The sequence below is a fragment of the Mizuhopecten yessoensis genome, unplaced genomic scaffold, assembly GCF_002113885.1.
Source record: "Mizuhopecten yessoensis strain PY_sf001 unplaced genomic scaffold, ASM211388v2 scaffold8071, whole genome shotgun sequence".
Lineage (NCBI taxonomy): Eukaryota > Metazoa > Mollusca > Bivalvia > Pectinida > Pectinidae > Mizuhopecten > Mizuhopecten yessoensis.
Window position 1 is genome coordinate 714,756 of NW_018407364.1, and position 17,508 is coordinate 732,263.

Consider the following 17,508-nt stretch of genomic DNA (forward strand, 5'->3'; position numbering starts at 1 on the left):
TGTCAAAAACATTTCATAACAAATTATTTTCTTATGTTAATGTGTCAAAACAATTATAATTAAAGTGCAATCAAGATAACAGGAAGTAGGTCTAGAAAAATTAGGGCGAATTAATTTGTGCGATCTATTTCCGTAGTTCGGTTCTTTCCGTCATTCTGTCGCCATCCTCAATAAAGAAGAAAACTGGAACAAGGCTGGTACAAATTCTGATGGCAACCATTTTAATCTCATAATTACTCCGACAGGAATAATTAGACTAGTAACTGTGTCTACATTTTCTGTCCTGGACGTATTCCAGCGATCTAAAGGTATATAGAAGTTCGGTAAACATGATGCATTCGTTTTGCGATCAGATTCATTCTCGGCCATTTTGGTTTCATCTGGGAGTGTGTATTATAAGACATAACTTCCGGACAGCGTATACGTACCCCTTATCCTTTACATTGGTTCTTATTATAGAATTACCGATTGCCACTGCACATTTTTTTCACGGACTGTCGTTATTAAGGTGTTTAACGCATTCAGTGTTTCAAATCTCCCAACTATTGCAAGTGTCTCGCAGGCGAGACGACTGTCTGAGACTAATGTTTACATAATAAGGTAGCTAAGTTTTATCATAGTAACATCGCTGTCTAAAATGAAATATTCACTACCTTTGAGAGCTTTTATATTAATCAAGGTGGTGGTTCGTCGACATTAAGTAATGTAATACCAAAGCTGTTCGAAGATTACAAATACAGATCAAAACTGTCTAAAACAGTACTTATGTCAGTGATCAGTTTCTCAGCCACAATGTCAGATATTGTCAAATGTATGGATAACAAAATTTTAAAATGTGTGTCATGTTGTTACCTGGTCAGTCGGTTTGCAGTCACTTTCTTTATTCACAATGAAAACTACAAACAATCTTGATTGTTTTATGAAGCCATGTCATAACATGCCCAGTTTTGGTGTCTGTCTGTTTATAGCTACACTGTAAATTCTGAGATACTACTAAAAAGGTCCAAAATTATGGAAAGTCATGATGGCTTTACTAAACAGATAACAAAGATTTTACGAGTTCCATGTAAAATTGAGTATTGGAGTAAGAGAGAATGGATATAAAAGAATATACATACTACATAATCACTGGAACAAGCAAGAATAGTATGAGGGGAAATAGGTCTGGTCTGCAAGCTTAAGGCAAGTAGAAGTTTGGTTTCGATTCCTGTCTGACAAACCAATGCAAATTTTCTGTTAAATTATAATGAGCAGTTCCCCACATTTAGCCAATCATTAGGTGTTTTAACATTATTGATTGGATAGATTATAAATTGTTGCTGTAGTTGAACATAATTACAAAAATACTTGGAACAAGCATTTATTATAGATTTATTAAAACATTTCAGAAGGCACCGTTTTATTGAAAATGTAGATTTAAATTTTTCAAGTGCCTGTTAAAAACTCTTGTTAAATGTTTCGACGACACCCATTTTTATTTTGACTTTTAACCCCCAAATCTGTCAAGTTTATGGTGCAAGTTATTTAAAGGCTTGCCATTGATTCAATATACTGTATAAGTGTGATAGGATGCTGAGATTAAATAGGGATATATTGAGGGTTTAACATTGATGCTGTAGAATGGAACCTGAAATAATAATAACAATTTTTTTAGATATTTAATTTTGAACTTTAAAGGGACATCACGTGAAAAGGCGTTTTTTTTTAATGAATGTATGTATTGTATGCACTTCCACTTATGTTACCTCGCTATCCCCATATTCATAGTCCGTTGCAAATGTCCAGTTTGACAACTTGAATTGTTCGGGAAAGCCCTGCTAAAAATAGCGCCGATAACGTCACCTGACTAGGCAGTGGTGCGAGCAAGATGAAACGGTTTCCAAAGGGGCCCCCAGAGAGGGGCCATTAGGCAACTGCAACTTCTTACCGCACTATGAAACCAAGTTATATGATTTCTAAGTCCGTATTCAAACTTATTGAACAGTAATTATTCATCATTAGAAGTTTATTGCACACTTGCCAATGTTCAGAATTTAAATTTATTTAGCTTTAAACATAAATTTGTTGCCAATAAAATTAAACAAGGGATGGGGCACAAGTTTTTACAATTTATCACAGCCTTCTCCCGTCATACATTTACAATTAAATGTCAACAATGATAATAGGCATAAACATAAAGTAGATATATTTAAATATATATTGAATTTAGTACCGGAATGTGGCCGGTACAGATGGTACGGGGCTAAACACCTTCCCTACACCAAGGGACAAACCTTTCTGATTTTTTTTTATATATTGCCGGGGCAGAGGAGGCCGGGTATTCATATTAGTACTAATTCAAATCTTGCATGTAAAAACAAAAATAATCGTTTAATTCAGCAATATAATTAAATCATACCATTTAATTGAACCCGGTAATGTTATAAATTATATAAATCCACAGACTTAGATAACACATATCTCGGTGACCCAGAAAATATGCCGTGGACCATCACAACAGTTATCCCTTGGAGGGCCTCATGGCAAAATCAAACTAACCAGTCACTTATCCCTTCCTTTCGCTTAAACCACTGTATAATTATAGAAACACAAAGTAAACTCTCTCCAACACATGCCCATTAACATATTAAACTAAGTTCATCTGTGTTCAAACTCGGACAAAGATACAAGCAAACTTAATAGTTTTAGATATTTATTCATAACATAAACAGCGCTAGCATTTCTGTCGATTCCATTTCAGCTTAACTGGCTATCCGGAAGTATACATGCACCGTACTAACTGCTACGGCAGTTATTTTCTCCTTTGAATACTGCCCACCTGCAATAATGATTCTGTAACGTACTCCTTGCACTATCTTTTGACCATTTTGGCAACTTTTCGTTTCGTAGCTGACACGGTACAACACTTTTCTTTCGCTTACTTCACACGGCCAGTCATTTTGTTTACAAAGAAATGGTGTGCTATGCGCATGCGCTAGAAGAGGGAAATCCCTGAACAAAACGTTGGTCAGACAGGTAGAAATACCGATGATTTTCTTAGATTTAATCATTTTTATGAATCTATTTCAGCCAAATCCGATCGTTATTTTCCATAAGGAGTCTCACTTGATATGTTTATGTAGTATTTGAAAAAAAGACAAAAAATAAAGTTACTTCACCGTGATGCCCCTTTAAGTAACCAGATTCAAATTTTTGTCTCACCACCACAAAGTAAGGAGACTAAGGGGTTGCTTTTCAGCGAGACATATCAATCAGAATGGTTTGTTTATTCAATATGTGTACAATTAAAGCAAACAGATCTTTATCAAGGGGGTTCATTGGGGTCCCAATATTGATGCACCATTTAATTGCAATACTTTTTCAACATGATGTTTAAAAGGATTACTCTGTTAAATAAAAAAATTGTTATACATCATGTTAGTAATGTAATCCATAATGTGATACAGTATTTTTTAAGCCGCTCTTGGCGAGAGCCGAGCGGCTTATTAATTCTGTCCAGAGAACGAAATGACAGACCCACTTCCGTTCGGGGTGCGTGTGCATAATTCAGTATTGCATGCTTCCGCTATATAGTTTCGTTATCGTAAATAGAAAGTAGAATCTCTGACACTCACCTGTGGGTTACATAAAGTCTTCTGATACTCTTCTCCAAATAGTAATCCATACTTTAAATAATTGCTGAAAACAAAATGTTTATCTCCGGTGCATTCTACGAGTGTTGTGGTGGTGAAATTCGTGCACTAGGTTTTAGCGTTTTAGCAACTCGGATTGCGGTCTGGGGAGTGTTACGCCTGTGAAACACATATGATTCGAGAAAGCACATGTGAAGACTGTCAAGCATTGACGCTGTCTGTAGAAGGAATAAGTAAATATATAAACTTATAAACCGTATGAGTGATGAAGTATAAACTCTATTTTGATGTTTGAAACGGTAACGTATATATGCCATATCGTGCTTAGGTTGATAACAGTAGACTAATGGCTCCGAGACGAGACGATATGTGAACTGTGTATGCTTATCAAACATTTTTGTAACACAATATGCTATTTCTGGTGTATTTATTTATGAAAGTGTAACAATTTAAGAACATAACACAACTGCCGCTGCTGTTTGACAAGAATTCGCGCCGTGTCAAAATAATATCCAATTGGGTGTAAGGGAAATAACTCTTATGTTGGTAAAGTCGCATTGGGAAATATAATTCAAATATATTCCAAGAACATTTGTGAGATTTTGTATATTCAATGACGGTAAACATAGTCGCTACAAATATTAATAATTTTCACTAATATGAATAAAAAATAAATAAAAATAAAAGGAGTACAATGTCTCTTTTCTCCATCCATGTTTTCCCACTACTGTTAATTATCCTTCATTTCACAAGCAAAAAATGCACCTATTCTTTATTATCCATTCACCGATTGCCATTCTGCACGTTAACGCTCATGTCACATCATTGGAGGATGCTAATTAATGAAAATTACAACAATGTGTCACACTTAAAGAGGGTGAAAAAAGAGGAGAGGGAGAAATGTTTTTAAGGCATCATTTAAGAGGTGATTGACTTTGAAAATCCTAAACGCAACATCATCAGATGACCTGATTTTCAATTAGCAGAATACAGAACACATATCTGAGTTATTATAGTAGATTTTTATGCTCAACGTGTCACTGAAGCAATTAAATTTAAAGTGGTGAGCGGCTGTAATGTCACACTGACATAATTCTAGTTTAGTATTTTCATATTTATTTATAACGGTAATGACCAGCCCTTTGAAATAAAAAGGGAGCACATCTCGTCGCGCAACTTGGCCATAGCCGTGTCGTCGATTGGCACCTAATATAAGCGACCGCCGTATACATTTTGAAAGGTTTGCTGTTCTAAAAACTGCAATGTTGAATAACTGATTATGATTACACAATCGGTGTCAACCACAATACACACGCGATTAGACAGATTGTTTTTTGGGACAAAGATACAGATTTTCTCAATTTCAAAATCTTAGTAGTCCATTTAGTAGCCACATCATATTTTTAGTAGTCAATAAAAAATAAAATAAGCCGATGGCTACTTTGGTTACCGACAGCGCGAGCCTCGCTCGTCAGGGATTCCTTATATTAATTGGTTCATACTCAGGGGGTAAATTTTGCGATTCTTTTAAATTGAAATGTCAAATGCAGTTTTTCACGTTTTTTGAGCCAACATTTTAGCAGCTTTTACAAGGATTTGATTTGGCCAAAGTAAAATATCTATTGGTTTCCTGCTTCTCAATTAATCCGTGGCCAACACAAGCATTTCTCATTCTGGAAAAGAAATGTATTTTAATTTCAGCAGACCCCATATTATTCTGAATATTGTTATTTCTTTATGTGGGGTCAGAGATAACAGTAAAACCAAAATTAACTATGTGTAATTGAGAAATTTGTTTAAATTGTCTCTGTCATTGTTTTGCTGGTACTCAGAAATTCTGCCATTCATCCTTTTGGAAATATCAAAAGAAATACAGACTTCTGGTTTAATAATACTTTGCAACAATATTCAGATATTGAAAGTTGCATTTCATAATTAAGTCGGAAAACAAAACAAAAGTTAGTCATCGGAAAACAATTTATTACAGATTGTCATAATCGAGAGTTTTATTGGCGAAATCAAAGAAATTTCATAAATGGCCAGGAAAAAATGTGTGTTTATGATACAAGTTGTTCAAAAACAAAAAAGGGAGGTGGACCAACATATTGGGAAATAATTGTTCATTCAATCCAGTTTTAAATGCTAGGGATGTACAAACAAAATGAAAAGTTAAATTATTTTGTTGCGCAATCTCACAGTCACTTCCACATAATTTTCAAAATTTTGAAGAGTCATCGATATACAAAGAAATTTAGTGAATTCTCCAATTATGTGGGAAATTCTCGGAAAAGCATGTGTCCTTAAAAATAATGGATCTGGTGACACTATTACACTGAAATAGCTGTTGATCTCATGCTGTCACAGTGTTCGTACTTCACCCTAACTCTGTAGTTGTGTGATGCTGTGTGTTCCCAGTAAAGGACCGCTATTGTTCGATGTGTACACCTGGCAGATACCTGATATCCTGTGTGTGTGACAGCATCTTATACCAACAAGATCATTTGTATGCAACTCCTGCAATTTAATGTATGCTGATATAATTAGACGAGTCATGCATCTACACTGCTTATAAAGTACTTCATCTTTCACCCCTCAGTAGGAGTACTTCGTCGCTGTGAAAATAGATGGTGGTGGGAGACTGCAGTGACAGTCACTTTAAACGCTCGAACTCTAACGCTCTAAATCTAACAGACGGATGTGATGATAGGTTATTATGTGTGCAATATACAGATAACAAATCTGTGGAAACATTCATTTTAAATACAGAAATAACCACAGGTGCTGGACACATTAACAGTATTAAATATGGTGTGTGTATATATATACTAGAGTATATGCACATCATATTATTATTAATAATGTGTCCAGCACCTGTGGAAACAACTAAAATAGCAGAATCTGATAAACTGATTTCAAGGCCACCTGCTGAACTAGTCAAAGTAGTGGTTTGTTACATAATTTGTATACAATGCTGGCTTTCTGTTAACCCCCATACATGTATTTAGATATATACTATAGGGTATATGCCCTCAAAGTGCTTGCAGCCTTGATATAGAGGCTAGTCATTGATATAAAGGAGTCATCAGAATAATGAATTTATGATGAATTTGATATCTGGCAATACACTATAAATCTGAAGTTTTTGGTATTTTTAACCGCCCCTTTTTTTCTCGACTATGCAAGCATATGTAAACAAATGCACACTATGGTGATGTCAATGTTTAATTAGCAGTAACAAATTATTTTTTTATAATATCAATTGTTGAAATTTGTGTCTTCATATTTTAGTTTAAATATCAAATATATCTAGATTTATCAACTGGTTCAATCTGAAGGCACAGAATTTCCAACATCGATGACCCATTATTATGGCATATGTACTATAATCAGTAAAAGCTAGTGACAAACTATATAATGTTCGGTTGATAACCAGTAGTGTGCACTCAGCACCAGTTGGTACTTTGAATATTCATGTGATGTACAGTAATTGAGCTGAGACTGATAATTATATAATTTTTTATACTTACATGTCCGGCTGTTTTTTGCTCACCTCATTCATGGGCGAGGTCAAATAAAATTTTCAAAAAATCTTTAAAAACAATTTCTTCTCAATAACCAAAAGTCCAAGGGTGGTTATAGTTGGCCTGTATGAACTAATTAAGCCAATTTTATTACATCTATAATTCAACTTTGGTCCACTTTTAAGGTTACTGGTGTGAGATTAATTCCAGGTGAGTGGTACAGGCCCATTATATTAGGCCCCTTGATTTTTGTCAGTTTTCCTCCCCTTATAGCGATTTTATTATGTCTTTTAGATATCTTCGAGGGATGAGTTCCCCGATTTCCAGTCTGAACAGCCTCTTTTCCTTCACAAGTCCAGCTGTCAAACGGCTGCTTGGATGGAAACAAGGAGACGAGGAAGAAAAATGGGCAGAAAAGGCTGTTGACTCTCTCGTGAAAAAGCTGAAAAAGAAAAAGGGTGCACTTGAAGATCTTGAAAAGGCTTTGAGCAGTCCAGGACAATCAAGTAAATGTGTGACCATTCCCAGGTCTCTGGATGGCCGCCTTCAAGTGTCCCACAGGAAGGGGTTGCCTCATGTTATATACTGCCGTGTGTGGCGCTGGCCTGATCTACAAAGTCACCATGAACTGAAACCACTTGAATGCTGTGAATACCCATTTAGTGCTAAACAGAAAGAAGTGTGTATAAATCCATACCACTATAAACGTGTAGAAAGTCCAGGTAAAGTTGTTCAAAATACCCTCTGGTTGTTAGATAACAAATTCTTTGTATCATGACATCACATCACTGTACCCTCTGGTTGTTTGATAACAAATTCTTTGTATCATGACATCACATCACTGATCATTCTGTAGTATAGGATTTCACTGATTCCTCATATAAATTAATTTCTTTATCAAATAGCATTTTTTGTCAAACTTCATCCGTAAACTTTGTATAAGATATGCTAAATATCACATGTTTTTCTAACGTATGATATAAAACCAAATTAACTAATACAGTATTCATGGTTATTTTCAAAAACATTTCTATTTCAGTGCTTCCTCCAGTTCTAGTCCCAAGATACAGTGAGTTTCCAGCTGGCACAGTATCGATGCCACCATTTCAGCAGGTTTCTGAGCCAGCCATGCCACAGAATGTTAGCTTCGACCCCAATGGGTTTCATCAACCATCTCAAGGGCCACACTCGCCCGCCAGTTCAGGTGGGCCAGGCAGTCCATATGGATTACCAGGTATTAGAGCTGAAACGAATGGTTTCATTCAATCTCTGTACGTTATTCAGTCTTCTGTATTAACTAGAAAGATAACTAACATGTGAGATTGAACAATTAACACTTAATTATGAACAGGTACTTTGTTGGAGTTACAAAACTGGTAAATTCAATGAGACTGAATGTTGTGCGGACCTGTTTTCCACATTATTTGGTTCGGGAATATCAAATTAACTCTTTCAAGTAAAGCCAAATTGTAGTTTATTTATTTTTGATCTTTTGCTTGACATGATCAAGCATATCCATGCTTTTATTGGTTGTTAATTATATACTGAGGTACCCAAAATTAAATGGAGAAAATTAAATTACTGAAAAAATTGAGAACATTCGTTTCAGCTCTACCAGGTAATTAGAGTTTCACCACCAAAATTTAAAACTCGTTAAAAATGAAATGGCAAAGTATGTTGCATTGTTGTCATCTATAATGTTTAACACGGTATCGAATGATCCTTCAACTGTTACAGCTGGCACTCCGCCGCCAGCCTACCAGCCACACGATGATAACTCCCAGAACATGCAGCATACTAATCAGAACAGAAACCCTGTTAGGGGTCCCCAACAACCAACTCCCATGGACACCATGCCTACACCTACAGGTATCGGTACCAAATGTAAGGCACAATCCACATGTGCACCATATTCTTGAGAAAATTTCAGTCTAGTCAGGTGGAACAAGATGTTCACGTTCGGTTTTTAGAGACATCGAAGCTCTCTGATTTATGATATTTCCACTGTTGTTGATCAAATAAACAGGAAATATGAAAAAAAGAAATATGATAGAGATAATTTTTCACTCTTGAGTAATGCCCATAAATTATTAATATTGTATTATTTTTAAAGTAATTTGAATAAATATACTATTTTTTAGCACAAAAAGTTAATGAAATGTTTCCATCATTTTTTGGTTTAGCAGTGGCTATTATGGGTGGATCCATTTGTGAATGATTTTTGCTTCTCCGTGAATTTATTTATTCTTTGGTTTAAGTTTTTGCTTGATTTATGCGTCAATTTTCAATGATTGGAATGATGAACTTGTTAAGGCTTGATTTAAAGATTGAAATTCATTCAAGATATTGGGCCAAAAACATCTATTCATGTAAGTAGAGTAGATGTATGTAATTTTATTTGGAATATTTATCACTATAAGCTATGTATTTTTGTAAAAATATTGCATGTGTTTTGTATGTCCTTTGAAATGTCTGCTTTTGGTAACTTTGATTTCAATCATTTTGCTGTATTCACTATTCAGTCAGGTTACTGCAGTGGCTTGCCAAAACCTGTACACCCTTCTGTTCAGAATTAGTGATTAGTGAAAAAATCTTAAAAAATAAGCTGGCAGATTATAAACAGCGTTATGAAGTTCTTTATCTGATTAAAGTTCATACATTTAATGTAAAGGTCATAGTTATTCGTAGAAATTTACCTTTTGAAAAATAACTGGGAATGGGTATTCTGAAAAACGGAATATATTTCTTGCACTGTGTCGACATGAAGGTATGATTTCCCCACTCTCATGCTGAATTCCAATTGTAAAGAGGTTTTATACCACTTTATGATACACTATATATAATTCTGCATTGGCCACTGTATCGCAGATTATGTGCCAAGGTCAACGAGGCTTTATTGTTTAATACATTTGGTACGGTGCATTACAGTGCTAGAAGCTGTCTCACCTTGTTCAACTCATTCACCCCTGAAATTTCATAATGAACTATTCCAACTTTTGAATTGGAAGGGTTTAAATGTGTCTTCAGGGGTGAATGAGTCAACAAACAAAACCAATCGGACAACTTCTGAAAGTTAAAAAAAACTCCCAACAAAAAAATATCTCAAATTTTATGAAAAGCATTAAAGTTTAAGTTTAAAACCTGGAGTGCCTTTATTATGTCGTATATAAATGTGTAGACAGGACTGAATAAAAAAATTGTTACAACTGTTGTCAGTTCTCCTAGAAAATGTTACTTACAGGGGATTTTGTTTTTATTTCATGTAATTGACAGACTGCGAACATTTTTGGTAGACTGTGAAAGGTGTAAGGGGTTGTTTATTACAATGATTAGAAGTTGACAAAGGAGTTAGAAATGTCTATACAGTTGAATTTCTGTAACACTAAAATTCTTCGGAAATATTTCAAATTTCAGTTTGTACACACCTAAAGATCTTGAAGTTTTGTTAAGGAAGATTTTACTGACGGGCCATTACTGATGAATGAGATTCTTTTTGTTTTTCAGACCTACAGCCAGTGACATACCAGGAACCGCAATACTGGTGCTCCATAGTGTATTATGAGCTGAACAACCGTGTAGGAGAAGCTTTCCATGCTTCTCAGACCAGCATTGTCGTGGACGGATTTACAGATCCCTCCAATAATGCAGACAGATTCTGTCTAGGTCTCCTCTCCAATGTCAACCGCAACTCCACCATAGAGAATACTCGCAGGCATATAAGTAAAGGTAGGTAACCCCACCATACAGGAAACTCGAAACCATTAAACCAACAACTCCGCCATAGAGAATACTCGCAGGCATAAAAGTAAAGGTAGGTAACCCCACCATACAGGAAACTCGAAACCATTAAACCAACAACTCTACCATAGAGAATGCTCGCATGCATGTAAGTAAAGGTAGGTAACCCCACCATACAGGAAACTCGAAACCATTAAACCAACAACTCTACCATAGAGAATACTCGCAGGCATGTAAGTAAAGGTAGGTAACTCCACCGTACAGGATACTCAAAACCATTAAACCAACAACTCCACCATAGAGAATACTCTCAGGCATATAAGTAAAGGTAGGTAACACCACCATACAGGATACTCAAAACCCTTAACCAACACCTCCACCATAGAGAATACTCGCATGCATATAAGTAAAGGTAGGTAACTCCACCATACAGGATACTCAAAACCCTTAACCAACAACTCCACCATAGAGAATACTCGCAGGCATATAAGTAAAGGTAGGTAACTCCACCATACAGGATACTCAAAACCATTAAACCAACAACTTCGACATGGGGAATACTCACAGTAATGTAAGTTATGGTGCAGTTATATAAGTAAAGGCAGGTAACTCCATCATACAGAATACTCACAATCTTAAACCACCCTCTCCACCATAGAGAATACTCACAGGAATGTAAGTTTAGGTAGGTAATGACAACAAATCTGTCATAGAGAAAACTCAAGACCATTAAGCTAACAACTCTACCATTGAGATACTAACAACCATAAAACCAACAACTCTAGAATAATCCTTGCTGTATGAATGAGTTCAGGTCGGTAAACCAAACTCTTTAAAGCTAAATAACCAACAACTCTAGAATAATCCCTGCTGTATGAATGAGGTAAGGTCGGTAAACCAAACTCTTTAAAGCTAAATAACCAACAACTCTAGAATAATCCTTGCTGCATGAATGAGTTCAGGTCGGTAAACCAAACTCTTTAAAGCTAAATAACCAACAACTCCTTCATAGAAAATGTCTAAGAGACCATCTGCCTTTAACCCTTTCACCCCCATGTAATTTTAGTAGACTCTACCATGCATTGATATGGATGAGTCAATTATGGTTTATGGTAGCGAAAGGGTTAAGTATTCATTGAATGATTCTCAAACTGCTTATTTCATGATAGTAGGAAGAGGACAATAAAAACCATTTGACCAGTTTTCCTTTTTCTCCTGTGTGAGTTTTACAATATGTGGGTTATATTTCACTGTTCAAAGATAAGTCCAGGGTAAGAAATAAATTTTATGAATCTGTGGTCAGTCACTAGCTGTTTCTAATTTTACTAGTTCATGTGAAAACTTCAATAACCCAGTATTATATTATTCAGCATGTAAAGTAATATCAATTTTTGACTAGTCAAATATGCTGGCAGTTTTTAGAACCACTAATTATATAATCCAGCTGGAGATTTCACCAGTCTCAGACTATTGGTCCACCCTTATTATCAAGTCCTGACGTCTCATAAAAACTATATATTTTATAAAATTATGTCTTGTTTTCATTTTGCAGGAGTCCATCTGTACTATGTGGGGGGTGAGGTATTTGCAGAATGCTTGAGTGACAGTAGTATATTTGTTCAGAGCCGGAACTGTAATTACCATCATGGCTTTCACCCAACAACAGTGTGCAAGATACCGCCAGGTTGCAGCTTAAAAATATTCAACAACCAGGAGTTTGCATCTCTGTTGAGTCAGTCGGTCAACCATGGTTTTGAGGCAGTGTATGAACTCACGAAAATGTGTACTATTCGCATGAGCTTTGTCAAGGGTTGGGGCGCTGAGTACCATCGCCAGGATGTCACAAGCACCCCGTGTTGGATCGAAATACATCTCAATGGACCCCTACAGTGGCTGGACAAGGTGTTGACCCAGATGGGCTCACCGCATAATCCCATTTCTTCAGTGTCCTAAGTGCATCATCAGCACATATAAAACCCAGGTCACACAGAAATGAGAAAAACCTCCAAACAAAATCAACAAAAAGGACTAATCTCAAGACTTCCTCTGGAATGTGATCTGCATTTTTGTTGCATATGTGTATTTCATTGTAGATATTAACCTGCGTAAATGATTGTGAATGGTTTGTTCCCACTTTCTTCAAAATTATATAGAAATACGCTAAGTTACTATAAAAGAAGATAAAGTTTTACATCAAGAAAGGTTGCATACCATTGTCAGTAGAGGTTGTAGCGACACCTGTGGTCAAACCTACACATATTGATATAAGTGTGTAGGATTTCTCAACAAGGTATGTTAACCCTTTCATCCCTTGGTAACTTAAGTAGACTCTACCATAGCTTTATCTGGATGAGTCCATTGTGGTCCACAGTGGTGAAAGGGTTTTAATCAACATTCAAAATTATTGATATCTTCAATTGTGCTTAAAATTAAATCAAATTATATTTTCCCTTTTATCACGTATTTCAACAGAGAAAAAGGTTTTTAAAGAGCAGCTTTTTTGTTGTTATAGAGGATCATTTTGTCAAATATATTAAATCAGGCATTAGTAATCATGTAAATTCCCTGAGGATTTCTTTTTCAGGGTTAATTACTTTACGCTTTTCAGGCATGCTCATTAAATTGGTGGACCTTCTTCAATTTTCTTTTGTTGTTGACAAGAGCTTCTGTAGTCACTAAACTGAAATAGAATTGTTTAATACAAGAATCAAAAAATTTCAGATTATTTAATATTTACCACTTTTGCTAGGAAATTAAATATTAGAATTACAACTCATTAGTGCATATGCTTCATTTAATGAAGTATTTAGATGTAGAAGTACCAGTAATAGTTCACAATTTACTTGAAAGGAAACAGTTTTGACATCATAACCATGTTTTTGTTTCTGAATAAAGGATACCATGAACATTGAGTATGTTTCAACAAAGCAATAACCATTCAATATTAACAATACTTACATGTATATTGGTCATTTAATAAGTTTTTGGTTTTAAATATCAATAAAATTTCTGTAAGTGATGATTTAGTAAAGTTAGAAGCAATAATATTTCCTTCCAACATATAACACATTTGACAAACCAGTCGCCTCTTATGAATAACTGGTGGTTTCTGTAGATTGCTTTTTTTTTTAAATTTTGTTGAAAAATAACTTTACCCCTGGAATGTTGTTTGAGAATTTGAGAAAAACAATAATGTGATAAAAGTGTAATTGTGCATGCTGGGACGATGCAGACGTTGTGTCATGTGATGAAATTGCTTAAATCCCCTTTGTGCATATCCATGTCTACAAGATATTTTTATTCGTTTATATTTTATACTCTTTATTGTTGTACCTGTGAAGGAGTATCACACAGAAAAAAAATATACTAAAAGTGCTGTAGTCTGTTCAAACTAAGATGCAGATTTTTTCTTAAAAATGGAAATTACCTGATGAAGTATGTTTGACATACAGATTTTCTGTCTAGATGACAAAAAAATCCTGTCTATAAGACTGTGGAGACTGAAAAACAAGAAGGCTAATTGAAAGAGTTCTGTAATGAATGGTTCTAAACCTATTTGTCGCCAACCTTGTTGGACTGGCCTTGCTTGCATGGAAATTTCAGCAATACAATATGTTGGAGGAATTTGTAGAGATGAAAAATTCCCAAATACTAGCTATGTTTTGTCAAGTTTATAGAGTACAGGGCTTCTTGTGTCAAGCTTATAAATAATGATGCAATAAGTTTCATGTAATTGTTTTCATTAACTTTTATGATTTTGTAAAACTACAGACCTATTTAGAAGCCACTTCTCGGATGGCTAATTAAGTATTTTGATGATTTCAAAGGTTGTAAAATTTGAAATGATTTACGGATGAAATTTGAAACCAGTTTTCATATTTACTCAAAGTAAGTATGATAAAGAGATTTTAAAACTTGATTTTTGATAAGAACTAATTTAAATGCTTAAAATTTTGACCCATTGTTTTGTTCAGAAGGAATTTAAGTGTAAATTAAAGACAAAATGTCTGACATTTCATTGTGTTGGAACCTGCTGTGAAAACCAGATAAATTTGTTGTCTGTTGTCTGTTGTTCTTATTCATAAATATTTGTACTGCATACTCTCTCATTACCTTTCCAATTTATATAAAGGCAGATTTGTTGCCAGTTATGGCGAATCACAATATTGTTATATTTTGGGCTTCCAGTAATATTCTTTGTGTCTGTGTGTAATGAAGGCCTCTAATACGTTTCCGGGCTTTGTGTTGTTACAAAGGTCTACTTATGCTATTTATGTATAATTAAATTTTCACATGCACCATACTTAAGCATTATTTGTGGAGAGATTGTCATGTATGTTGTGGAATATGGGTGTGAAATTCACCAGCCTGACACCCGGGTATAGTTAACTTTATCACACGGCTGGTGAACAAATTCATTATTTACAGGTAGTGAAGGTTATTTTGATAAATGAGTTGAATATTTCAAAAGTCTGTTTATTGGCTAGTTCATTGATTATAAAACTGTACAACAATACAATGCCTTGGGTTAAAGTTTAGACAATATCCGTACAGTCACTGTATTATCAGAATTAGTCACCTGTTTTACTAGTGTTTAGGGATCCAAACTACCTTTGGTCTCAATTAACATCTGAACTTAGATTTTCCCTGTATTGGGAGCATAATTTTTGAAGTTTATGAAAAACATTCTCATCTGTGAAGTCAGAACCTGATATATCAAAGTGCATTCTTGATGAGAATCTCAAATTACAATGTTGGAAGAAGAAAACAGGGTTAGAGTATTCTTATCAGTTGGTGGAAAATGTAAAATTTGTTGTAAGCAGTATCATTGAGTATAACAATGCTTATTGGAACATATTAACTGTTGGCTTTTTCTTGCATTCCTAATTTTGATAACTTTCGAAATGATCAAAGTATTATATCCTGAAATGTAACTTTTAAAGCCAGCTTCTTGAGTGCTATTTCAAGGACTAAGGGCAGTATGATATCAATGTTTGTGTTGGTGTTCTTGCTAGTGTATAGAAATCAAAGCTTGTGGTGTGTCGTGTTAAAAACCTATATTTCCTTGGCTGGATCAAGTGTCAATATTGTAGCATAATCGCTGTGAACTAAATATAGTACATGATGTTGTCATTTAAGAAACAAACGATTGTTGACTTGTGTCAATTATTGGTATTTGTTCTAGTTTTAACCAATTAGATATCGATTAGGATTATTTAAAGGGAGAAATTCAGAGATCAAACTGATAACTTAATCTCAAATTTACACTAGAATTTCAATGCTTACAATACAAAACGTTCTAGATTATCTCCCTTTAACTAGAATATATGATCGTCCGATAGTTGACTTTTCTGCTTTAATATCCTCTTATTACTGAAATATTGAATTTATAAACAGAAAGTTTTGTTAGCTCTGTATTTCAATCTATTTGATGTCTGTTGTGTACAGAAGTGTTGACATTATGACATAGCTGAGACAATCACGTGCTGTAACTACAAACTGCTGTTGTCATTAACTGTAGCTGTATAAGTGACCATGTCCTCAGTTTGTCTTTGCTTGGTATATCATCAGACTTTTGTCTTTACTTCCAATCCTACACACACATTTTGTTATTTTATTGATATGTTGAAAAGGAATATTTACTTGCAAGCTTTTTGTTTGGTAAATTAAATCATTATGACCTCAAGAAACTGTAATGACACTTATTCAAGATGTTACACATAGCAGAACACGTAGAGTTTAATCTGTGTTGGGTATGACCAGGATGTGGGTAACAGAATGAAAATTGACACGTCAGGTTCTGTACAAGTAGATCTAGACTATCAGTTATCATATGTTTTTAATTAAAACCTATCTCATTAATGCAGAATTCAACATGTGTTAATCAAGCCTTTTTCAAAACGATTGTGCTTCTTTAAGTCTCAATAATTCATTAGCTGGAATATACAAGGAGATCAACAGTAAAATGTTGATGTGACTTGGTAAAAGAAAATACAAATTTGTTTATCAGGTTTTCCTCATTACTGGAGCATGTGTGTAAGTTAACATTTCCTGGATAGAGCGGACCTTTATCTAGTAGAACAACTGCATAAATATGTAATTGTGTTCATTATTAATAGTAAGTAGATAGGACAACCATTGTTTGCATGCTTTTCCCCTCATTTTTGTTACAATGTTTTGCGTGGGGGGGGGGGGGGAAGAATCCTGTCTGCCCATATATTTTATTTTTCCTTATTTTGTCCTACAGACAAAAGTATTGAAAAGTATCATTTTAGATCAAAGTATCTTAATTAATGTTGACAAGAATTGTTTTTAATAGATATTTCTTTGTTATGAATATATTGTCTCTATTTTTGTTATGAATCTGAAATGCTTTAATATGGACCATGTTCAATACAAACAAAATGTATATTTATAATATACTCGAGTAAACACAAGGAAATCCGAAAGACATTAAAGATTAGCTTATGATAATTCATTTATCAGGGATAATTAAACATTTGCTGAGCAAATTTAAGAATAGAAACAGCTGCCATTTTGAACTTGCATTTTTGAGAGCATATTACAAAAGAATGATGTAAAATAACCGGACAGTGAGGTTGAGAGCATTAACTGTA

At 34.6% G+C, this 17,508-nt stretch overlaps 1 protein-coding gene across 2 annotated transcripts; it reads left to right on the top strand.

The window, feature by feature from the left end:
- Positions 1–133: 133 nt before the first annotated feature.
- LOC110454854 (mothers against decapentaplegic homolog 5-like) lies at positions 134–13,259 on the top strand. Of its 2 annotated transcripts, none has more exons than XM_021504601.1 (6): positions 134–308; positions 7,448–7,875; positions 8,193–8,387; positions 8,891–9,037; positions 10,658–10,879; positions 12,444–13,259. In XM_021504601.1, the coding sequence occupies exons 2-6, from the start codon at positions 7,461–7,463 to the stop codon at positions 12,842–12,844; spliced, it is 1,380 nt and encodes a 459-aa protein (XP_021360276.1). In that variant the 5' UTR covers positions 134–308; positions 7,448–7,460; the 3' UTR covers positions 12,845–13,259. The 2 variants fall into 2 exon arrangements, with proteins under 2 accessions (XP_021360276.1, XP_021360277.1); XM_021504602.1 differs by having other exon boundaries at positions 8,193–8,357.
- The last annotated feature ends 4,249 nt before the right edge of the window (positions 13,260–17,508 follow it).